Source organism: Lissotriton vulgaris, chromosome 5 (assembly GCF_964263255.1).
Source record: "Lissotriton vulgaris chromosome 5, aLisVul1.2, whole genome shotgun sequence".
NCBI lineage: Eukaryota > Metazoa > Chordata > Amphibia > Caudata > Salamandridae > Lissotriton > Lissotriton vulgaris.
In genome coordinates, this window is record NC_141693.1 from 1,912,014,252 (window position 1) to 1,912,038,935 (window position 24,684).

At 46.3% G+C, this 24,684-nt stretch overlaps 1 protein-coding gene across 1 annotated transcript in view; it reads left to right on the plus strand.

Annotated features, from left to right (window-relative positions):
- Positions 1 to 24,684, plus strand: part of LOC147717703 (E3 ubiquitin-protein ligase TRIM39-like) — a 113,807-nt gene that overhangs the window by 38,588 nt on the left and 50,535 nt on the right. The window contains exon 5 of the mRNA XM_086924490.1: positions 22,408 to 22,517. Within this exon, the coding sequence (XP_086780616.1) occupies positions 22,408 to 22,517 (110 nt within the window). The remainder of the gene's footprint in view (positions 1 to 22,407; positions 22,518 to 24,684) is intronic.

Below are 24,684 nucleotides of genomic sequence, written 5' to 3' on the forward strand. Positions count from 1 at the left end.
CCGTTTGACAAGGCGCAACTCACAGATGGCAGAGTCCAGGTGCTGTTGCAGAGTTGAGGAAAGTCTTTGATGGACCTGAGACTTCAGAATAGGGGGCAAGCCAGAAATCCCTTGTAGTCACTCTAGGTTCAGGCGAGATGAGTCAAGTCCTTTTGCTCAGCAGGGCAGAGGGTAGCAGGCAACAGGAAGCACACCAGAGTAGAAAAACAGTTCTTAAAGGACAGCAGTTTAGCAGGGTGACAGTCCTTGTAGCAGCACATCAGTCCTTCTTCCTGACAGTTCTTCACAGGTCCAGTAGTGTACTGTCTTGGTAGGGTCAGAGACCCTGTACTTATACCCAGTTCTGCTTTTGAAGTGATAGTTACTTCAAAGAAGGTTATTTGAAGTGTACAGAGGTCTTTCTTCTCAGCCCTGGCTCCAGAGTACCAGTAGAGGGCAATCAGCCATTTGTGTGGGAGCAGGAAACAACCTATTCAGGTGTAAGTGTCAGCTCCCTCCCTCCCTTCCTGCCCAAGAAGAGCTGTCAGAATGCAGATGAGTAGTCAGACACACATACTCTACCTGTGTTTGTACTGCCTAGAGGGAATGCAAAAAAGTGTAGCTGTCATCTGCCCCATACGTGTTTTGGAGACAGGCTGCAGGCACACAGAGCAGTAAAAACAGATTAGGCATGTTATTACTAAAGACTCTACCTCTGCCATTAGGCCCACCATTTCCACCTGGCACATATTCTGCACCATTGACTTGTGCATTAACACTGTGCACACCAATAGCAGCACCACTAATGAACCAGATACCTGAAAAACGCCTTGGCCACCCTTTTGGAAACATTTGTCCGAGTCACCATCATTTTCTTCTTTGTCATTTTCTTAAATGAATTCAGAAACGTCTTTGTTTGTGAGGTTATACTATACTGTCTGTACATTTGCATCAATCTCTCATACTATGCATGCACCTGGATCTTGTGCTGCTCTCATGGTCTTTTCCCAATTTACTTTTTCTGTGGAACATTTGTTTTCAAATACTTGATAACCTGATCACAGTTCTCCATAATAATTGAAAATAAAGGATCGAAATCTATCCAAAGCACATTTGAAATTGGCACAATCCTTTTCCCCTCTGTGTACCACTTGTCGGCCACCACTCTGAGCTTTGAGAAATTCTTTATATAAATGTGTAAAGATCGCTTCTTGACCAAATGACATGCACAAATGCTCCTGCCTGTACGTCTTTCACTGGTAACCCTTTGTCAAGCCCACTTCACATTCAGAATCATTCATATTCATATTTTTCTTTGTCAACACCCCAGAATTATCAGGTGGTTTCATCCATTTTGTTTGATACCTCGTCACATTTTCTAAACATGTATTACATTTTTATGAGCATTTTTTTAATTCTGATTCATTCGTTCGTTTTCAGTCAACCCTATCTTATGGCTCACAAATTCTTTGTTTTTAATCTACTTTTAATATACCTGTCAGTTCTTGAACTTTCTCAAATGCACGATGAGCCCATATTCCTGCTTCAGCATTAAAAAATCGCTATTCATTTTTATTATACATTCAGAATTTGTCTATATAAATTCCTGTTTCTGCCTTTATACCCAAATCTCCTTTGAGTTTGAAAGTATCAATCTCCATCACATTCGTCTCAGTACGTGAAGATGTACTAGACACAGTCTCATCTCCCCTCGGCTATCCTCCTCCTATCTATTCCCCTTGCACTTAAGAACGAGCCTCATTACAAAGAGGTGGTCTCACTTCAGTTAACAGTCTGTCTATCTCATCATCCATATAATATATTCAAACAACAAGATCCACCTCGAACAGGTTTTCCTCTGAGCCAAGATATGACAGGCATACACAGTATTTGTTAAAATACCCCTCACACACCAAAAGGTCCCTTGGTGTCATGCTTCATTATCGGGGTCTTCCCGCCCCGCTGCGGGACGGGGCGTGCTACGACTAGCGACTACGCTGGAGCACTCAGATATTGTAAGTACTATGTGAGGTGTATTGTTGTGAGTGTAAGTAGGGTCAAAAAGTGATAGGAAAAGTGAGGTTAAAAGAATACCTGGCCTTTTGAAAACAAAAAAATTCTTTATTACTTATAGGCTGGTATTGTTAAAAATTGGTGTGGCGGAGAAAAACACAGCTTGTCAATGAGCTAGTTCTCCTGATGGTGTCAACATGTTTCTAAGCTACCTGCCTCTTCGTCAGGACGGGGTCAGATCCCTCTATCACTCACTAATGTTGCCATCAATGTGTGTCATGTGTATATACAGGTGAAACGGATATTCTAATACCTATGTGGTATGCAATTATTTTACAGTTTATAGAGCCCAAACAGTATTACTGATTCGTGGGCTTGCAAGATAAAAATGGAGCACGTAAATATTTCCTGCGCGCTTCCCAATGCGCGTTATATAAGTCACTTGTGGAGAGAAAAAGCCTGGTGACATATATGGTGACTTTGCGATATCTTGGCTCATAGGAAAACCTGTTAGAGGTGGATCTTGTTGTTTGAATATACCATTGATTGGAGGAGGGTGCATCCACCCCAGTGCTTTTTAAGCACTACCTCTTCACTCCCTATTTTGATTTTTGCTATCTCATCATCCACTCTTTCAAAATCACTCTCCTTCTTTTCCATCTAATTTTTGTTTATTTATTTATTTGAAAGGTTTTATATAGTGCAGACTAGACCTGGGGGTATCCGAGCATTTTACATGTGCGAAAAACAAGATTTCAGGAGTTGCACAGTATAAAACAACAACAAAAAACAAACATTCCAATGATGTCTAACAAGCAGAGACATAGCAAGAACATGTACATTTACATACATTTTTACATAGGATGGAGGAGATAGAACAGAGAGGGGAGAGGTGAGGGGAGGGAGGGAAGTAGAGGAGGAGAGGGTCGTCAGAGGTATGATTTAAGGACCCCAGTATTTGCAGAGGAGGTGCAGTTTAAGGTCTTTTTTGAAGGCAATGTAGGAGGGGTTGCAGCGTAATTCTTTAGGGAGGGAATTCCAGATGATCAGCGCATTTCCAGAGAAGGAGAGATGGAGTGTTTTTCTTTTTGAATAAGGGAAGGATGAAGAGGAAAGCGTTTGTGCTCCTTATCGCTCTGGAGCTGCCCGCTTTTAGGTCCCGACTATTCTATCCCGCAGGGATAAATAGACGAGAGTATAGTAGTTGAAACAAACTCTTTGACCAAGCGGGTTCCAAGCGGATTCCTCCCAATGCATGTTATCTATTGAAGTGTGACGCTTCGCCAGCGCGCGCTTGGCCTCACTCACACCCCCATATGCTCGTTCCCTCCCACTCGCTCGTTCCCTGCCCCCATCCGCGCGCGTGCACACAACTCCCAGTCGCGGCTGCACGTCTTTTGGCGATGTTGCAATGCTTGCTCTAATTCGTGTCTCTCACAATGTCCATCAGCCCTTCATTCATACGCGCCTCTCTTGCTTGGGCAGCCATTTCAGCTCTAAATTCGTGGCTCTCACAATGTCCATCAGCCCTTCATTCGTACGCGCCTCTCTTGCTCAGGCAGCCATTTCAGCTCCAAATTCGTGTCTCTCACAATGTTCATCAGCCCTTCATTCGTACGCGCCTCTCCTGCTCGGGCAGCCATTTCAGCTCCATGCCCCAATCGCCGCGCTCATTCTCCTCATCCTGTTGATGTTTACATGTCTTTTGACGATGTTGCAATGCTTGCTCTAATTCGTGTCTCTAACGATGTTCATCAGCCCTTCATTCGTACGCGCCTCTCTTGCTCAGGCAGCCATTTCAGCTCCAAATTCGTGTCTCTCATAATGTCCACCACCCCTTCATTAATAGGCGCCTCTCCTGCTCGGGCAGCCATTTCAGCTCCATGCCCCAATCGCCGCTCTCATTCTCCTCATCCTGTTGATGTTTTCATGTTTCCCCTTCTCTTCATGCTCTACTCCCTTTTTTTTTTTTTTAGCAGATTTATATAGCGCATACTCGACCCAAAGGTATTGAAGCGCTTTACGTGAGCACCGGTTACATTCCTAAGTCGATAACAATTGGGTTTGCCAATGCTTGCTCTAATTCGTGTCTCTCACAATGTCCATCAGCCCTTCATTCGTACGCGCCTCTCTTGCTCGGGCAGCCATTTCAGCTCCAAATTCGTGTCTCTCACAATGTCCATCAGCCCTTCATTCGTACGCGCCTCTCTTGCTCGGGCAGCCATTTCAGCTCCAAATTCGTGTCTCTCACAATGTCCATCAGCCCTTCATTCGTACGTGCCTCTCCTGCTCGGGCAGCCATTTCAGCTCCATGCCCCAATCGCCGCGCTCATTTTCCTCATCCTGTTGATGTTTACATGTTTCCCCTTCTTTTCATGCTCTACTCCCTTTTTTCTTTTAGCAGATTTATATAGCGCGAACTCGACCCAAAGGTATTTAAGCGCTTTACGTGAGCACTGGTTACGTTCCAAAGTCGATAACAATTGGGTTTGCCAATGCTTGCTCTAATTCGTGTCTTTCACAATGTCCATCAGCCCTTCATTCGTACGCGCCGCTCTTGCTTTGGCAGCCATGTCCGCTCCAAATTTGTGTCTCTCACAATGTCCATCAACCCTTCATTCGTACGCGCCTCTCCTGCTCGGGCAGCCATTTCAGCTCCATGCCCCTATGACTGCGCTCATTCTCCCCATCCTATTGATGTTTATATGTTTCCCCTTCTTTTAATGCTCTACTCCCTTTTTGTTTTAGCAGATTTATATAGCGCGAACTCGACCCAAAGGTATTGAAGCACTTTACGTGAGCACCGGTTACGTTCCAAAGTCGATAACAATTGGGTTTGCCAATGCTTGCTCTAATTCGTGTGTCTCACTCTCACTGACAGACAGTGGGGCATTCTGGCATAGGGCTTTATGTGTGATGCATGCTGTCTTGTAGGAGGATCTACTATCAACGGGCAGTCAGTTGAGAGCCTTCAGGGCAGGGGAGATGTGATCAAAGCGTTTGTAGCCAGTGATGAGCCTGGCTTCTAGGTAGAGCACAGATCTGAGTGGGGCTAGGTGGATTTAGGGGGTTCCTGTGAGGATAGCGTTCCCATAGTTGATCTTTGAGAGTACTAGGGATTGGACGACCCATTTGATGTCTTGCGGTGGAATGAAGGGTTTGATTTTCTTCAGGTTATGGAGAGTGAAGAGAGCTCCTTTGGCAGAGCTTTTTATGTGGTCGTTGAGGGTTGGATTTTTGTCAGAGCAAAGAACAAAAAGAGTGAGCAGTTGAGTGCATTCAGGTCAGAGATCCAGGTTTGGAGGGGGAGTCAGTTGTTTTTAGGGGAGAAGAGTATGGTTTCAGTTTTCTTGGGATTGAGTTTGAGTTGGTTGGAGTGGAACCAGTGTTGGATCTTGTTTAAGGTATGGGACCTAATCTTATAGTACAGCTGTGTGTCGTCGGCATAGAGGTGTTAGTTGATTCCTGCTTGTTTCAGGATGAGGGTAAGAGGTTCCATAAAGAGGTTAAAGCGTGAAGGGGAGAGAATCTGACCTTGGGGGACACCTAGGGAAACCGGAGAGGGGTTGGATAGACAGTCTTTCATTTTGACTTGTGAGTTCTGTGTTAGAGAAATGAGGTGAACCATTTAGGGACCTGACCGTTGAGGCCAAAACGAGACTTGAGTGAGTTGAGAAGGGAATTGTGGTTGACTGTATCAAAGGTAGCCGAGAGGTCAATAAGAATAAGTAGGCAGGATTCATTGTTGTCAAGGGAAGCATGAATGTCGTCAATCATATTTAGCATGGCGGTTTCCATGCTGCAGCCTTTTCTGAAGCCAGATTGCAAGGGGTCAAGATGGTTGTAGTTGATAATGTGTTTATCTAATTAAAGCAGAGCACATTTTCCCACGGCTTTGGAAAGAAAAGGTAGGATCGAGATGGGGTGGAGGTTGTTCAGGTCATTAGGGTCTGAGGTGGTATTTTTAGGGATTGGCGTGATGTGACCAAGTTGAGTCCGGGACACAACCTGTGAAGAAGGAGGTGTTGATAATGTTGGTCCTGTAAGGGGCAATGAGGTCTTTGGTGTGTGAGGATGGTTTAAGTTTGGTTATGATGTTAGACATTTCGAGTTCAGTCACAGGGTAGAAATTAGACCAAGATGCAAAGTTAGGTGTGACAAAGGGGAGCCGGATATCCCCTTATGTCCGGAGACACCTCAAGGATGTTTAAACCCATTCTCCCCTACTTTTATACAGCAATCGGAGAACTGGAAACTACCAGAGATAGACCGGGGTTTATCCGATACGGAACAGAAGGAGGAACACTGGTACTTTAACTGGGCAGAGCTAGAGCACCACCCCGCCCCCAGAAGTGATGTCATCCAGGAAGTAAATACCGGTAGCAAGATCATACCGGTGTGTTCATCACCCGGAGGCAGAGCAGGCATACGGAGAAGCGAGGGAGAATACGAGGACGAGAGCGAGGAAGGAAAGAGCAAGGAACGAGTGAAGCAAGAGGCTGCTGGTGAAGACCGGAGAGCGGAGGCGGTTTGTCACGCTGCTAAGCCGGAAGGCCAACGACAAGGTGCATCGCCCAGCCACACTTCAAGAGAACCGTGGCTCACCCAGGTTTGTTCCCGTATTGCAGGCTGGGCAGGTAGCAAGGGTTTTAAAACCCCCTAGTTCCTTCACTCGAACGTTCCCTTCACTTCCCTGATCCTTGCACTTCCGGCACTCTGTGTAGCCCGTCCTTAGAGCTAAAAACCTTGGGCATGTGTGACATCCTCACTCCCCCTCCGGTCACACTGTACCATAGAGCACCTGACTGAAGCAAGTCTACATTTCTTTTTCTCTTTATTGAAAATCTTCTGTGACTGCAACGACGGCCGAGTCAGAGACTACATCTCCCAGAAGCACTCTGGGCTAGAGAAGAACAGGACTGGAACACCGGAAAGATCGTCTCTCACCTATTGGGATTGATGTGGAGCCCCCTCTCCCTTACTATCGGAGTACCTTACGGCGACGAAGACTGTTAAAGCCAATAAAGCCGTCCTTACCTTCTGTCCCTGTCCCTGTGTCTGTGAGTCTGTTCACCCCGCAACAAGTGGTGGAGAATGCGGGCATTGATGTAACAATCTGGAACACGAAGATGGAAGAGTTATTGCAGCACCTGGTCAAGGGATAAGAACAATTGGGCTGGGCAGTGGAGCAGCAATTAAACTCTGCCCAAGCCGATCGAGAGAAATTCAAGAACACAATAGCAGCACAAATAGAGGGGTTACAGAAAGTGATAGCCGACCCCTCCAGCCCTGCGGTGAGAGACGCTAGGACCCCACACTCTACACCATCGGGTATCTCTCTCCAGAAATATATATCACTGGCGAAGACCCCGATGCTTTCTTAGTCAATTTTGAGAGAGGGCCTTTACCCTGTGGGTGGCCTCTTGAGAAATTGACCTTCTTTTGGAAGTGTGGAGAAGTGTGGCTCACTGGTTAGAGGAGGCAGACCTGGAAGCAGAGGTCAGCCCGGGACCAGGGTTCAATTCCCAGCTCGGCGAGGACTTGAGTCCTAAAAATGTCCATGGACTCCACAATTCTCGCTCCGGTGCCTGCTCGATTCACGGGTTCACACTCTGCGACTCTGGGCAATAGCTTGCTTAATCTCCACAACTGCCCCTCGCGGCGGGATGCCTGGCTTTCACCTTGCGGATACCCTGCCTGGGTTATCTCACAGGGGAATACCAGGACGGGTTCCCTAAGCAAGCGCTTAGAAACCGCTCGGTGATTTGTGCTATATAAATTCCTGCACATTTACATTCACATTTTTAGCGCCCCTACTCACAGGCGAAGCTCAAGCAGCCTACCAAGTCGCCAATGCGACCGGACAGGCCCCCCTATAACCAGATCAAAACAATCATTTTGGACCTCTTGGGTCTGGACGCAGAAGCATATAGGGTGCGTTTCCGAAAAGAGAGAGGAATGCAAGGCGAGAATCTAAAGACACTCTTCTTCAGATGGAAGATGGCCGCGGATAAGTGGTTAACCCCTAACATCAGTTCTAAGGAAGAAATAACTGATAAAATCTACTTGGAACAATACCTCGAAGCCTTGCCTTATGGGACACAGAAGTGGCTGAGGCAACATTCCAATATAACCCCATCCCAGGCAATGAAGATGGCCTCCACTTTTTCCAGAGCGCAACCCCGGTTACATCCTTGGGAGTCGGACAAAACTAATAAACCGCCTCCACGACTAGAAAGGAAACCCCGCCCGCTGATGGATGTTTCTGTGTCACGCCCCTTGAAAACAGAGATCGCGATGTTTAAAGGCCCTCAGTGTTTTGAGTGCGGCACATGGGGACATATAGCACGTTTGTGTCCCCAGAAAAGAAATACAGAGAACCCATGGAAGTTGGATACCTGCCCAAAGCAATTATGTATACTGCAGAACTTGGAGGAGCGTTTCACGTAAGTGCATGGGTGAATGGGGTACAAATTATAGCCCTCCTAGATTCAGGATGTAAGCAGTCGGTAGTGCAAGGCGTTTTGTGCAACCACACCAGGTGATGCCAAACACGGTAGTATACATTAAATGTGTTCATGGAGACATAAAGAAATATCCAGTTGCATACATACCCCTAGAACTAACAGAGGGGAGAACACTGGTGGTTAAAGTTGGGGTTCTAGAAACGCTACCTGAAGAAATAATCATAGGGATTGACAATCCACACTTTCTAGACTTATTAGACTTATTTTCCCAGACAATACAGCAACCAATGGCCAGGAAAGCCTCTCCCATCCCGGCTTTGACCTCCTCCGAGCCGTGGACGACCGACAGAAGTTTCAGGTTTGAACAGTCCAATGATGCTACCTTGTTCAATTCATGGGAACAGGCACACTATAACCTGAATAACCCAGACCCCAGGTACCCACGATTTGTGATTAAAGACGAACTCCTATACCGACAGGTAAATGCAGAGGAACCCCTCCAGTTACTAGTCCCCTCCTCATTCAGGGAACAAATAATGTTCTATTCCCATACCCATCTCTTGGCCGGTCATACTGGGAATGTGAAAACCACTCAGAACGTCCTACGTTATTTTTACAGGCCTGGGGTAAACAAAGATATCAAAATACATTGTCAGGCCTGTGAGGTATGCCAAAGGAAAAATACTCATAGACCACCCGCCGTTCCCCTGCAACCCCTTCCAATAATAGGCTCCCCTTTTGAAAGGGTAGCCATGGACCTAATAGGTTCCCTTCCAAAAAGCCGGCGAGGAAATCAATATGCTTTGGTCATTGTAGACTACGCCATGAGATTCCCCGAGGCCTTCCCACTACGAGCCCCAACGTCCAAGGCTATAGCAGAAAAATGTGTGGAGTTATTCTCAAGAGTTGGGTTTCCAAAAGAGGTCTTAACAGACCAAGGCACCTCCTTCATGTCTAGGTTGATGAGGGAAGTGTCAACTCCTGAACCTGCACCAGATCCGGACCTCTGTTTATCATCCTCAAACAGACGGACTGGTGGAGCGTTATAATGGCACACTAAAATCAACCCTGAAGGTAATGCTGTCCGTAAACGGAAATTAATGGGATCATCTCCTCCCTTTGGCCCCATACGTAATCAGAGGACAGAAGCAGAGCAGCCTGGGGTGCTCCTCTTTTGAAATGCTATATGGACGTCAATCCAGAAGTCTGTTGGAGATGACCAAAGAAGTGTGGGAGTTGGAACAACAGGGAGAAACAAAAACTCTTCTGGAATATAATCAAAACCTGAAAAACAAATTCGGTAAAATAAGAGACTTTGCCTACTCGCACCTTGAAACTAGCCAAAGAAGACAAAGGGCGTGTTATGATAAAGGGAAGAAGTGGAGACGCCTCGAGTTGAACGACTGGGCTCTCGTGTTGTTGCCGTCTTCGTCAAAGAAATTTCAAAACGAATGACAAGGGCCCTTAAAAGTAATTGATACCATAGGGAAAACGACCTACAAACTGTCTTCCAGAAAAACCCAGATCTTCCACATCAACATGCTAAAAAAAATTGATCGGATCCCCCCTACCACCCAACACCTTACCATACCTACAGGACTCCACCCCGAATCTACTGTAGAGGAACTCATTGTTAACGAAGACTTACAAAAAAACGATCATGAGGGTTTACAGAAAGTCCTCCTTCCTTTCTCCCAGGTATTTTCAAATCTGCCGGGGAAAACCACCCTCATTGAATATAGAATAGAAACTCAGAAGGGGGCCATAATCAAGCAACGTCCTTACCGAATACCCGCAGCTAAGAGACCTGCCATACAAAAGGAAGTCCAGAAAATGTTACGATTGGGGGTGATCCGCCCATCACGGAATGGTCTTCTCCAATCGTGATGGTGCCCAAGCCCGATGGGAGTACAAGATTTTGTATGGACTTCTGCGCCCTGAATTCGGTGTCTTCCTTCGACGCATATCCGATTCCACGAAGCGACTAATTGATTGAGAAATTGGGGGAAGCTCAATACATCAGCACACTAGACCTGACCAATGGCTATTGGCAGGTACCCCTAAGGGAGGAAAACGGGAAAAAAACGGCCTTCGATACTTCGGATGGCCTTTACGAGTTTAACGTCCTCCCCTTTGGGTTGCATGGGGCTCCTGCAACCTTCCAAAGAATAATGAATGAGATCCTGAAGGAACACCGGGCCTTCAGTTCAGCATACCTGGACGATATTATAATTTTCAGTCCTTCATTGGAAAAACATCTATTACATATACAAACCATTCTAACACAACTAAGGGAGGCCGGATAGTAAAAGTAAATTGATACTTGTATAAAGCACTACTCACCCGCAAGGGTCTCAAGGCGTTTGTACGAATACCGCTGTGGAACCCTTCCTGGCTTTCCCTGGGAAGCGTCCACTCCTGGGCACCCCCAAGGTGGAGGGCAGGCATCCTTAGCGTTGTGGGGGCCGTTGTGGAGATTAAGTAAGCTATTGCCCAGAGTTGCAGAGTGGGACTCCATGATTGGAATAGGCACCGAGGCGAGAATTATCAGGTCCATGGAATTTTGAGCCCGAGACCCGCCGAGGTGGGGAATTGAACCCTGGTCCCGGGCTAGACTTCTGCATCAGGGTCTGCCGCTCTAACCATTGAGCCGCACTTCTCCACTTCTGCATGTGAATGCCAAGAAATCCTGTATAGGCTACCAAAAGGTGAAATTTTTAGGGTACCTGTTGGGACATGGGATAATAGAACCCGAAATAGAGAAGATCAGAGCCATTGCGGATACCGCCTTCCCCAGAAACAAAAAAGAAATGAGGCCATTTCTGGGATTAATAGGTTATTACTGCCCCTTTATTCCATCCTTCTCCGAAACAGCAGCCACCCTCACAGACACTCTCAAAAAGAACTATCAACTCCAAGGCTATCAGAAACCAGCCCCAGAGATGTGGCGGGCGTTTAACACCCTCAAAAAGGTCATCACCACTAGTCCGGTCCTATCATCCCCGGACTTCTCTCGACCATTCATTCTTCACACAGACGCTTCTGACTATAGGATTGGGGCGGTCTTATCACAAAAGACCGCTGACGAAATAGAGCACCCGGTCCTCTACATTACGCGAAAACCTTTCCCTAGTCTCGGAATCAAACAACTTGTTGACACCCCCACCCATGTAGCCGGACATACGCTCGACCCAATCTTCACCTCCAGCAAGCACATCTCCTTCGATCACACCACAGCTCTCCATTGGACGGACCACAGCTGTGTTCACTTCAGCTACAAAACTACCTCGACCCACAACCCCCCACAACCTATTCCGCGAAGAAACTGGAACAAAATCACCACCGACCAACTCCTCACATCGCTCAAACAAAACCCTCCCGCCCTCTCATCGCACCCAAACCAAGCTGCCACCAAACCCAAACAATGGATCACTTACAGCGTTGACGAATTAGCACCCTTGAAAAACCACCAAACCAAACCGGGTAGCAAAAAGGCCCCCTGGTTCAACGATGACCTTAAACAATCCAAGAAACTATGCCGTACTCTCGAGAAAACATGGAGAAAAAACCCAACCACTGACAACCTGACCACCTTCAAGACAGCCACCCGCAAACACCACCAATTGATCCGATCCACCAAGAAATCGGCATTCAAGGATCGACTCGACAACAACGCCCATCACAGCAAGGAACTATTCAACATAGTCAAAGAATTTACCAACCCCACCGCAGCCTCAAACGACATTACTCCCTCCCAAGACCTTTGCGATTCGTTATCCTCTTTCTTCTACAACAAAATAGCCGACAGCTTTGAGAACATTTCCAATGAACAGTCCACTCCACCCACCTCCGAACCTAAAACGCCCTCTAACAACCTTAGCGCCTGGAACCCAATCACCACTGAAGACACCATCCGCCTAATGAACTCCATCCATTCAGGTTCGCCAACCGACCCCTGTCCCCACCACATCTACAACAAAGCAGACTCCATCATCGCACCCCATCTCCGTGATGTCATCAACTGTTCCTTCAACTCCGCTACCTTCCCAGAAAGCTGGAAACACGCCGAACTCAGCGCCCTCCTGAAGAAACCCACAGTAGACCCCTCTGAACTTAAGAACTACCGCCCCATCTCCCTCCTCCCATTCCCTGCCAAAGTCATTGAGAAAGCCGTCAATAACCAGCTCGCCACCTTCCTTGAATCCAACAACTCCCTCGACACCTCACAGTCCGGCTTCCGAGCCAAACACAGCACCGAAACCGCCCTCATTGCAGCGACAGATGAACGCTTCTGGACAACGGAGAAACAGTTGCCCTCATTCGACTCGACCTCTCCGCCGCCTTCGACACAGTTTGCCATAGCACCCTCATACAACGCCTCAGCAACATCGGCATACAAGGAAAAGCCCTGGACTGGATCATCTCGTTCCTCGCCGGGAGAATCCAGAGAGTCCGACTCCCCCCATTCAAATCAGAGGCCACCGAAGTCATCTGCGGAGTACCACAAGGATCTTCACTCAGTCCCACCCTCTACAACGTTTACATGAGTCCCCTCGCATCCATCGCAAGACAACACAACCTCAACATCATCTCTTACGCTGACGACACCCAGCTGATCCTCTCCCTCACCAAGGCCCCAACACCGCCAAAACCAATCTTCATGAAGGCATGAAAGAAGTAGCCGAATGGATGAAAAACAGCCGCCTAAAACTTAACTCAGGCAAAACGGAAGGCCTCATCCTAGGATCATCCCCCTCTGCCTGGGACGACTCTTGGTGGCCATCGGCCCTGGGCACGGCACCCATACCCACAGACCACGCACGTAACCTAGGGTTCATCCTAGACTCCTCCCTCTCGATGACCAGACAAGTCAACGCCGTCTCTTCCTCTTGCTTCAACGTACTTCGTATGCTTAAGAAAATCTTTAGTTGGATCCCCACCGAAACAAGAAAGACGGTCACCCACGCACTGGTCACTAGCCGACTGGACTATGGAAACACCCTCTACGCCGGAACCACAGCCAAACTACAGAAAAAACTCCAACACATCCAAAACGCATCAGCCAGACTCATATTGGACATCCCTCGCCAAGCTCACATTACCGGTCACCTGAAAGACCTCCACTGGCTTCCCGTCAACAAGAGAATAACGTTCCGTCTCCTCACCCACGCACACAAGGCCCTTTACAAACTAGGACCCGAATGCCTCAACACACGACTGTCCTTCTACACACCCACCGCCAACTAAGATCCTCCAATCAAGCCCTCACCGCAGTTCCGCGCTTCCACAGATCCACCATGGGAGGAAGATCCTTCTCCTACTTGGCTGCCAAGACCTGGAATTCTCTCCCCACTCACCTCCGCCTTACACAGAACCACATTTCCTTCAGAAAGGAACTTAAAACCTGGCTATTCGATAAATAATACTCCCCCTCCCCCAAGCTCCTTGAGACCCTCTGGGTGAGTAGTGCGCTATACAAATTCTTGAACTTGAACTAAAATACCCTACTATAGAAAAAGAGTGCCTTGCAATCAAATGGGCAGTAGAAAAGTTGCGGGACTATCTAGAGGGGCACCCATTCACCCTATACACCGACCATGCTCCCCTACAATGGATGAGCCGTAACATCTCCAATAACCCCAGGGTGTTACAGTGGTTTTTAACGCTCTAACCGTTCTCTTTTCAAGTCTGTCATCGAAAGGGCACGGAGGATGGGAGAGCTGACTACCTTTCTCGCTTTCCTCTCCCCGATCGGGAGATTCCAGAGGTGGTGGTGTATGACAAAGGGGAGCCTGATATCCCCCTATGTCCGGAGACACCTCAAGGACGTTTAAACGCATTCTCCCCTTCTTTTATACAGCAATCGGAGTCAGTCAGTCAATTTCCTTTATTTTCGATAAATTAATATCATATAAAGACAAAAACACAGTCATGTAAACATACAAACAATTACAACAAATTTGGATTAAAAATATACAGTCAATTACAGTACGTATGAATTAGATTAAAAATTTCATAAAAATAGAGCAATGTTTTTCTTAAAATTCATTTCATATCATGTAAAAAAGGAAAGTATACATGAACATGGGATCAATTTATCACAGATATTCAAGAGCGGTGGAAGTGTGACATTCCTTCTCCTTATTCGATTAGCCGCAATTAAAAAACTGGCAACATGGAACATTATTTTAGGTGAGCCAAGTTGTTTTAGGTACACTAGTGCCGGTCTAACTTGTACGAATCCTGCCTCTCTGAGGATTGCCAATAAATATTTTCTCCTGCACTCATTAAAGTGTTCACAAAACATCAAGAAATGTAAGCTGTTTTGAGATGAGAAATTGTCACAAGAGCAAGGGGCTGCTTGTTCTGGGGAGCACCATTTATGATATACACCCAGTGTATAGTGAATTAAGTTGAGCCGAAATCTGGTCAAAAGGAACCGATGATAGGGTTTATTTACTGTGACCAGGTATGGTTCCGGTCCTATGCAGGTGACCAATGCATAATTTTCTCTTACCCTGGGTTTTCCCATCTCTATTTCCTCCCGCTCTAAGGAAAAAAGATCCAAGAGGGCTTTTTTTGTTAAGATAATATCTTTATTGGTTATTGTTTCAGGAGAGGTAAATAAACCAATACGCCCTATTCTCTGAAACCCAGCTCTTATGTATGCCAGCCAGGGAATTTTATGTGCTTTATCCAGTATCTGGCAATCCTTGATTATTGAATGGTTTAGGGGAATCTCATCATTCACCCATATTTTTAGCCAATAAATCAAGGGTGCAATTTTGATCCGATCAGAAATATACCCAAGTCCCAGTTCTGTATGGGTTGAGAAAGTAGGGGTTGATTGAGGGACTGAGAGTACACCTCTTAAAAACTTGTTCTCTACTAATTGTAGTTTCTCTTCGCTAGTATAACCCCATATTTCGCACCCATAGGTTGCAACCGACAGGCACTTAGATTCATATACTTTCAATCGGAGAACTGGAAACTTCCAGTGACAGACAGGGGTTTTTCTGATACAGAACAGAAGGAGGAACACTGTTACTTTAACTGGGCAGAGCTAGAGCACCACCCCGCCCCCAGAAGTGATGTCATCCAGGAAGTAAATACCGGTAGCCAGATCATACCGGTGTGTTCATCACCCCGAGACAGAGCAGGCGTATGGAGAAGCGAGGGAGAATACGAGGACGAGAGCAAAGAAGGATAGAGCAAAGACGAGTGGAGCAAGAGGCAGCTGGTGAAGACCGGAGAGCGGAGGCGGTTTCGTCACGCTGCTAAGCCGGGAGGCCAACAACAAGGTGCATCGCCCAGCCACACTTCAAGCGAAGCGTGGCTCACCCAGGTACGTTCCCGTATAGCGGGCTAGGCAGGCAGCAAGGGTTTTAAAAACCCCTAGTTCCTTCACTCGAACGTTCCCTTCACTTCCCTGATCCTCGCACTACCGGCACTCTGTGTAGCCCGTCCTTGGAGCTAAAAACCTTGGGCACGTATGACATCCTCAATCCCCCTCCCGTCACACTGTACCATAGAGCACCCGACTGAAGCAAGTCTACCTTTTCTTTTTCTCTTTATTGAAAATCTTCTGTGACGGCAACGATGGCCGAGTCAGAGACTACATCTCCCAGAAGCACTCTGGGCTGGAGAAGAACAGGACTGGAACACCGGAAAGAGCGTCTCTCACCTATTGGGATTGATGTGGAGCCCCCTCTCCCTTACTATCGGAGTACCTTACTGCGACGAAGACTATTAAAGCCAATAAAGCCATCCTTACCTTCTATCCCTGTCCCTGTTCACCCCGCAACATTAGGTCTCGCCTACGCAGCGTGCATGTGCTGCATATGAAAGGACCTCTTGAGATCACTTCTGATCCCTCCGCTGCTGCGCGAGGCTCGCGCTTGTTAATAAGCGCAACCGGAATCCGTGCATCACTCCCTCTGACAACCGGAAGACAAAACTGTTCCGACTCAGACCTGAAAGTTGCCTGGGCGGACCAACACCCTCCTCTCCAAAACCGCAGACAGAAACACTTGCCCGCTACTAAATGAGGGTGGCACACTTCGACTAGCGGAAGGACTGTTTGGACGGAAACACATACAGACTTGACAGCCAAACAACACTTTGGATTTAAGTCCATTCAATAGGCGTGGCTGTAGCCGGCGCTCCAATCCTAGGTCCCCTTAGACATAACTCCTTCCAAGCAACTACCAGAGTATGTTCAGTATGAGGATTGGCTATGATACAACCTGGAAGATTTTAAATTTAGCCCAAGTGACATTAGTTGAAATAGCAGCAATTGACAGCGGGCTATGAGCTGAATTCAACGGCGGTGCTGTAAGTATTTGTCAGGTTTATCCTAGGCAGGAAGTGGGAGCTACGGTACGCCTCCATACTACAAGGAATCAGACGAGGGGATACTTCCTGGCTCTTTGCAGGCAGAAACACAATCTTACGCACTCATCTTTTAACAGTTCCTTTATTTCCAAATTTATACAGCTTTACAAGACTCGGCAGCGTAGTATGAGAGCCTAAAAACAAGAAGCTACTAGTTAAGAAGGGATTGGGAATCTGCATAGTTTGATAAAAAGGTAGAAGAAATGTTGTTATTAAAACAACAAAGGTATACGGAGATTTAGAGAAAAAGCTGCAATTGGAAGGTAATCCTAAATGGGTGGGTCAGCAGATGTTTCTTGAAGGTAGCAAAGACAGGAATTAACGTAAGGGCAAAACATTCCGTAGTTATACTTCCTTGGATCACTGCAATTTGTTGCCAGTTTTCGTGCGTTGGGCGTGACGGGCGTGAGTATTTCTGGTTTTCTTTACAATGTAATGAAATAGGTACATCGGTCCTCATGGCATGGTGTACCCCACATAATATAGACTTGCTATCTCATCCTGGCTTCTATTCTTATCTCATCAAAAGCACTGCCCAATCAAACAAATACCGCCACACGTTTAACAGTCTAATGCATATTTACCAGCTCAGAGGTGGAAATGGCATTGCGCTGCCAATGGGAAGGATGCTGGAGATTGTGGCCAGGTCATTATTGGATATGATGGCATCAAGAGTAGAGCCTTTGGTGTGGTTGGGCGAGTGACAACGTTGAACAAGGCCATTGATTTCTAGAAGATTGAAGAGATGGGTGACTGTGGGGTCAGCAGTATTGTTCCAGTGGATGTTAAAGTCTCCAAGGAAGATGTATTTCGAGTTGGAGAGAGAGGATTGTGAAAGAAGGTCGGATAGTTCCTCAGCGAAGGGAAGTGGATCACCCAGAGGGTGGTAGGTGTTATATAGGCGGATTGGGGGGGAACCCTGAATAATGAGATTAGCGCCAAGGTATTCAAAGGTTGAGTGTTCAGCAAGTTTAACCCTGGAGAGTTACATTTCATTTTTGTAAACAATAGCTAGGCCACCATTAATTCTGTCTGTTCTGTCTTTCCTAATGATGGAGTTGCCCGGGAGCGTAAGTGGGTCAAGGATGGCCAATGAGTGGTCATTAAGCCAGGTTTCTGTAAGGAAGGCAATGTCAATGGATTCACTAAGGAGGGTGTAGTGTCCTGATGTTGTGGATTGCCTCTCCCATGATTCCCTGTCCCTGGCTTCTCAGCCTGTGTGAGTGTTCTGAATGGAATGCTTAGTGTGTGGACTATGAGTGGAATGCTTGGGTGACTGAATGAGAGATGACAGTTGATGGATGGGGCTGAGCAGCTAGCAGGCTGCTACCGGTGGGGTCTGCTTTGACTTCTACCTGGACTTGTTTACCTTTTTACCTGATACCTGAATAAACCTACGTTGACATCATCACTCCAGTGTGGCCTCCTGATTACTACACTTATTTTTGGCGACGAGGATGGGATCCGAACCCACACGTTCATAGCCCAATGGATGTGGTCTCCTGATTACTACAGGGGGTTTCGGATATTTCAGTTGCGTGTCGTACAGCTGAGCGGTAGCATGCAGGATAGGGGCTTAGGGTTGGCTTTGGCGGTAGTACATGAGTGTATGGTTGTAAGTTGGGTAGGAGGTCTGGGCAAGATGGAAGAGGAGGGGGATCTGCTCATTCCTAAGATCACTGGGTTGCTGGAGAAATGGGGAGTGCGTTCAGGGATCAGGGGTTTGGGAAGGTAAGAGTTGCATAGGTCCATAGTGGCAGAGGGGGAGAGACTGTACCTAGCACGATGCAGCCTAGAAGATCTGTTGTAGAGGGGAATAGTTTTCCAGAGGTTATGTTGGGAGGGGTGAGTGAGGCAAGGGCGGGGGGGAATCCAAATTGCAGAGGGCCTTGTTGTTCAGAAGCATGAAGTCTTCTCTGAGTCTCATGAGTTCCGTCTGAACGGTTGAAAGGTTCAGTTGGATATTAGAGAATGTCAGAGCGATAAGGTTGAGTGTTTGGGGATTTGGTGTTGGCCGGAGACGAGAGCCGGATCGATGGCGGGGGGAGATGCATTGTGGGGGGGTCAGAGGGGAGCTATTGAGGTGGGACGTTGAGGAGGGGGGTCACTCATGCAGTAGGTTGTGAGGCCGGCGGAGGGGATATGTTGGAGAGAGGAGAGGTGATGTCATGATGATGGGAGGAGTGATATTCGGTGGTAGAGGTATAGGTGTAGTGGGGGGAGTGGTGGTAAGCAGTGGGAGAAGGAGCCGGGACTTAAGTATCTCCATGTGCGTGTGGGGAGTGTAGTTTGTAGCAGGTGTTTTGGGAGGCGGGAGGGTTGACGTTCAGGGGGAGGGATTCGGGAGATGTAGAGAGGTCATCGGTAGCGAGGTGGATTAGGGGATGTCGGTCGTTAGATAAGGAGGGGATTTGGGTGGAGGGATGCTCAATTAGGGTGTCTAGGGCTCAGTGCTGGTGGGAGGGAAATGTGGGTGACTGACATTTGGAAGGGAGAGGGTTTAGGGGCAAGTTTTGATAGGTCTGTCAGGGAACTGTAGAGGTGGTTGAAGGTGTTGAAGTGGTGTTCGGGTGCTTGAATGAGAATGTTGCCGGTTTTATAAATGGAGATGTCAATTTCTCTGTTAAAAGCTAGGGATGGGAAGGTAGATAGTTTGAAACCATATGGGATATTGCCGGATTTGGTGATTGTGAGATAGTTCAGGAGGATGCTTTTCCATTTGAAGCGACGTTTGGAGAAGAAAATAAGGTTTGTTTTTATAGGCGAGGTGACGCCATGGTAGGAGTCCACTATGAGCGTTTTGGGGTGATGAGTCAGTAATTTATGCTTAAAGTTTTTCTTGGCATGGTTGGATAGATTGGATGGGTATACGATGTTCCAGGAATTGGGACCATGTCTAGAGACGGCGGGAACTTGGGTAGTGGGGACGGGAGATTGGGGGGGGGGGATGTGCCATCAGGGGTGAAGTTGAGAGGAAAGAGGAGAGGAGGGTGGGTCAAAAGAGGTGAGAGGTAGGTGGCGTTTGAGAATGGAGGTCGGTTGGGGAGGGAGGGACATCGGAGGGGGACTTGTGACGATTAGAGGGGAAGGAGGTGTGACATAAAGAAGTGAGAGGTAGGAGGGGTTTGAGATTGTTGTTCTCATTTTTATTATCTTCTGTTTTCTTTTTGTCTTATTCATCAGTAATCGCAGGGCGAGTAGCTTTAGTTTCTAGCACTTCCTTTCTCAGTGTTTCTTCCGATCCTTACCAATTTGCGCTTTCAGCATTTTCTTGTGCGCTTTCTCATTGGTCGCGTAGTCCCACTCATTCAAGCTTTCAAACTGTGCCAGTCAGAGCTGCGTTTCATCCCAATCATGGCACGCCTCAAATTCCCAATCTTTTTCACATCAAATTTACCATACACAATAAACGGAAACTTTTTATTGCCAGCAGTAATTGTATTCCATTTTCTAAGCCACAAGCATGTATGAAATCCATGATCCAAGAACATCTTTGTCTTTGTATTCCTTTACTTTGGGAAGATTTGCCATAAAATATATCATAAAAATATACATACAGGTTAAAACATATCAGTTAGTTGTATTTACAGTCAGACATTTAGGAGCAAGGAAGTAAGATGGCAATGTCCCGTAAACAACACAGTATAGATATTAGACAGTTTATAAATGTAAGAATTTCTCATAACTAGTATATTCGGGTAACAAAATCCCTACAGGTGATAATAAAAGCAAATGATTTTTCATTCAAATTGTATTAAAATCCTTCGCTTAGGCCACATGGCTTCTAAAAATTTGGCAACAGCAAAGACAGTCACACTTGCTAAATCTGTTTTAAAAATTCTGTACGCCTGCATACAATTTTTAAAACCCAAATTTTTACAGTATGGAACAATCCAGTGTCTTCTAGATTTGAAGTAAGCTGGACAGAAAAACAGTATGTGCAAATCGTTTTCCACGACACTATCACAGCCAGGACAATTTTTCGTATTAGAACAACTCCATTTGCTTGTAAAACTCCTGGTTGGAAGTGTTCCATACCTCCACTGCAAAAACTGTTTCCCAGTAGCACTGGGATACATGTCATCTAAAACGCGCTCATAGGCGGGGTACCAAATGAGGGTGGAGACTCTCCTCCATTAGCCAGAATCGCAGATTTATTCAAAAGTGCACCCATGGAAATCTCAACCGAGCTCACAATGCCCACAACACCAATACAACCAATCACAATACAATTACAAAATGAGAATTGAAACACAATGCAGGAACCAAAACAAATACACCTTTGTCTGCCCATTGAGGTACAGAACTGAAAAATAAAACTCACCACAGAAAGGAAAAAATACCTTAAGTGCTTTCATTCACACCAATATAGGTTCTTTATGAGCAGTAGCCTACCTTTAGAGTCAGCGTGTACTCATGCACAAAAGGATAAACAACACTACCCAGATGAGTTCATAGACAACCAGACTATGAAGGGTTTCACACGACTTTAACCTATAACTTGACCTGACTCCACATTTCTTTTCAGCAAACAACCTTATAAAATTATCTTGAGAACTTGGATTTCTATAAATCTGTAAACCTTATATTGAGATCCAAAAACCTTTTCACGTAGGGCACATAAAATCAGAAAATGTAAACCGCTTCAGCAATTTACCCAAAACATTACAATGCAATGCAGTTTTCAACACATGCACAAGGACGCGTAGGTTTTGTTGTTGTTGGTATCCTGCAATTAAAGCTTGGATACCATTGCGTGAATGTGTTCTTGAAATGCTCCTAATTGTACACCTAATGGCAGTCCTCATAGTCCATATTGTGTGATGCTCGGTTGTCGTCCCCCATCGGGGGTAGCCGCGCGCTTTATAAGCTCCTTAAATAAATAAATAAATAAATGGTGTGGGTTTCTTTATGAATCTTTATTTGTGCCCTGTTTTAGATTAGAAGAATCATGTGTCCTTTTTTGGTTGTGTTTTGCGTTACCATGGCATTACCCTCACCTACTTTGTTATTTTAAAAGTTGAGACATGAAACTTTCTTACTGTGTTTAATGATGGCACTTAAAATATAGGGGTTTAGGTATGTAACACTATGGTTCCTCCTTTTGTGAATCTGCACTGCAAATGAATTTGTATGAGCATGTCTTTATGTGCTGTTATACCATAAAACATTTGGGCTTTTGTAAATTGTCAGTGATCTGGTCTGAACCCCACTGGGTTGTGCCTCATTGCACCTGCTGAGAAACTGAAACAAAGGCTGTTGTATCTTAGCAGCAACATCTTGTCTAGCACCTTTTACTTGTGTAACTGGGGACTGGGAACAAAGTCAGAGAGAAAGAACTGAGAACCAAACATTTCCTGTAACCACTGACTGATCCAGGACCCAGAGTAAAGGCTGTTGAGAGTGCAGTGAGAGCCATAATAGAAAGCCACGTGGGATGTAGCAATGCGATTCTGCAGAGTGTGCTGCACCTTGGTGTAGATGAAAAGATGCAGTGAGAGTGATCAGAGTATGCTTCTGAGGACCATTTACTGCATCACTCTGTAACCCACAGGTGTAATAACGCGAAGGCCCAGAAACCTCCAGAAGATGCGATCGTGGAGCGGAACCTGAAGAGCATTGGCGAACATTCCTCCTTGCAGGACAAACTCTTGGAATTAAAAGGTAAACTGACATAAGATGGAAAGGGAAAGCCCAAGGAAGAACTGTTCATGACAAATGCATCCCACGAAGAAGACTTTACACACATGCAAAGGTTACACAAGTGCTGTTCTGTGACGTTAGGTTGGAGGGTCGTGTGAACAAATAAAGGATTGTTTTCAGAAGTGAAAGAAAGTAAAGAGCGAATGAAAAGAAAATGATGAGTATAGCAAGAATGGAGGAGTTGTAACTGGTGCTAATGAAAGTCTGGCTGGACAGGCAGCACTGTGAGCCTGTAATGCTGTAACCCAAAGGAGGCCTGTGTCCGCTCACTGCATTTGAACTGAAGATCTGTGTGGTGTGCGGGCATCTATGTTCGGTTGCATGGATGTCAATGAATGTGTTCTGCAGTCTGTATTTTGGGAATCTCTAGATCAGGACGAGTGTTGCAGAGACGTCTTTGAGAGAATGCTTCACATCTTTCTTTCAAATAGAATGTGGTCAGCAAACTTTAGTGCATTTCCCAAATTAATTGAGGCCTGTGACCCAGGAAGGAATCGTTGCTTCCATGTAGGTATAAATACCTGAATCGTGTAACAAAGTGGATTATTAATTGGCGTGGATGGTAGTCCACCACAAGAAATACAGTCATTAACTTGTCCAGGCAAAGGTTTCGGAAATGTAAACCTCCGCTTAACCCGTGATAGCTATGACACACAGCAGACAGGCTTAGCAGAAATGTGTAAAGCATTTAGAAGTACCAAAGCAGTCAGAACATGTCAAAAATGCAACTAAAACAACAAAAATCTAAACAGGGGAACTGCAGATAAGAATATTTTAAGTTTAATAGGAATAAAAGCTAACAGAAAGTAAATCATTATTCCCTGTTTGAGAGTGCGCAGGTCAGGTACGCCCAGCAGGTTCAGCATAGTCAAATCTTTTACTTGAGGACTTAATCCCGGAAATGGAAGTCAAAATACTACAGTGGGGCAAGGTTGCAGACTGTATCCAAGAAAGTTAAAATTTGCCACCCAGTAAAGTTCATACTTGAGAAGATTTATGAAAAAGTCACGCAACGCAACACAGCCCCCCATGAGGCTGCGCTGTGTGACAGGGAGGGAGCAGGAGATATGGCTATCTCCTCCCCTTTCCCTTGCGCTGATTACTGCTGCTGTGCGCCATGCACACACCTTAGCGCCACAGCACTAGGATGTGTGCTGAGTCCAGCATAGGTTTGGTACAGGAAGGGTACCCTTCCTGTACAAAATACTATCTTCGACACAAGGTAAAGCTTTTCCCACTTTAATGATTGCTGCACAGTTGCGCCTAATTAAACAGGGTGCAGTTTTCTCACGCTAAACCTAATCTACTGTTTTTAGTAAATTGCGTTTAGCGTGAGAAACCTTGGGTGGTTGCATGGGAACGCCCATGCACCACCCTGGTAGGCCCCCAAGGGTCAAAGTAACGCGAAGCAGCGTAATGCGCTTCTTCGCATTACTTTTATGTTATTAACAACACTAAACAAGTTTAGCGCTGGAAAGTAAATAAAAAAAAGAAAGATGTTGCATCACTTTTGTGATGCAAACGCGGCACAAAAGCTTAGTAATTCTCCCCCTTTTCTTTTGCAGCTCAGAATCCTCCAGCAGGCAAGGGCTGTGGGCTGGATCCAGGACGTTCACATTTAATTTGGGTAGGCTTGCCACATAGATCCGCTCAAAAGGCCATTTGAGCGGCCAAAACCTCAGAGCGTCATCAACTTGATTTTCTTGTCCAGTGAAGTTGCGCTTTGGGTAGATTGACTCTTGTCAGTCCTGGTCCTCCAGTGGTTTGGCTAGCTACAGACAAGAGCCCCAGGTCCCATGGACATCATTTAGGGGTCCGAACTTATTCCAGCAGAGCCAATTAGCAGGATCCAGTCCTCTTCCAGTTGCAACTGCTCTTTCTAGGAAAAAGACCCTGTGCAGCTTGTTGTATCCCAGCAAACGCACAGGAGGGCCAGCTGATCCTGGCGTCCACTTCTTTATCCTGGGTACAAGTGGGAGTAGATCTAGCCCTTCAGGTCTCCTCACCACATGTCTCACTTGTCTCAAACAGCAGATGATCTGTCACGGGTCCAATGTTTTGGAGAGGGTTCCTTTGAGTGCTGCATTTATTGTTGGCACTAGCTAGTCAGGTAAAGGTTCCCAGGTGC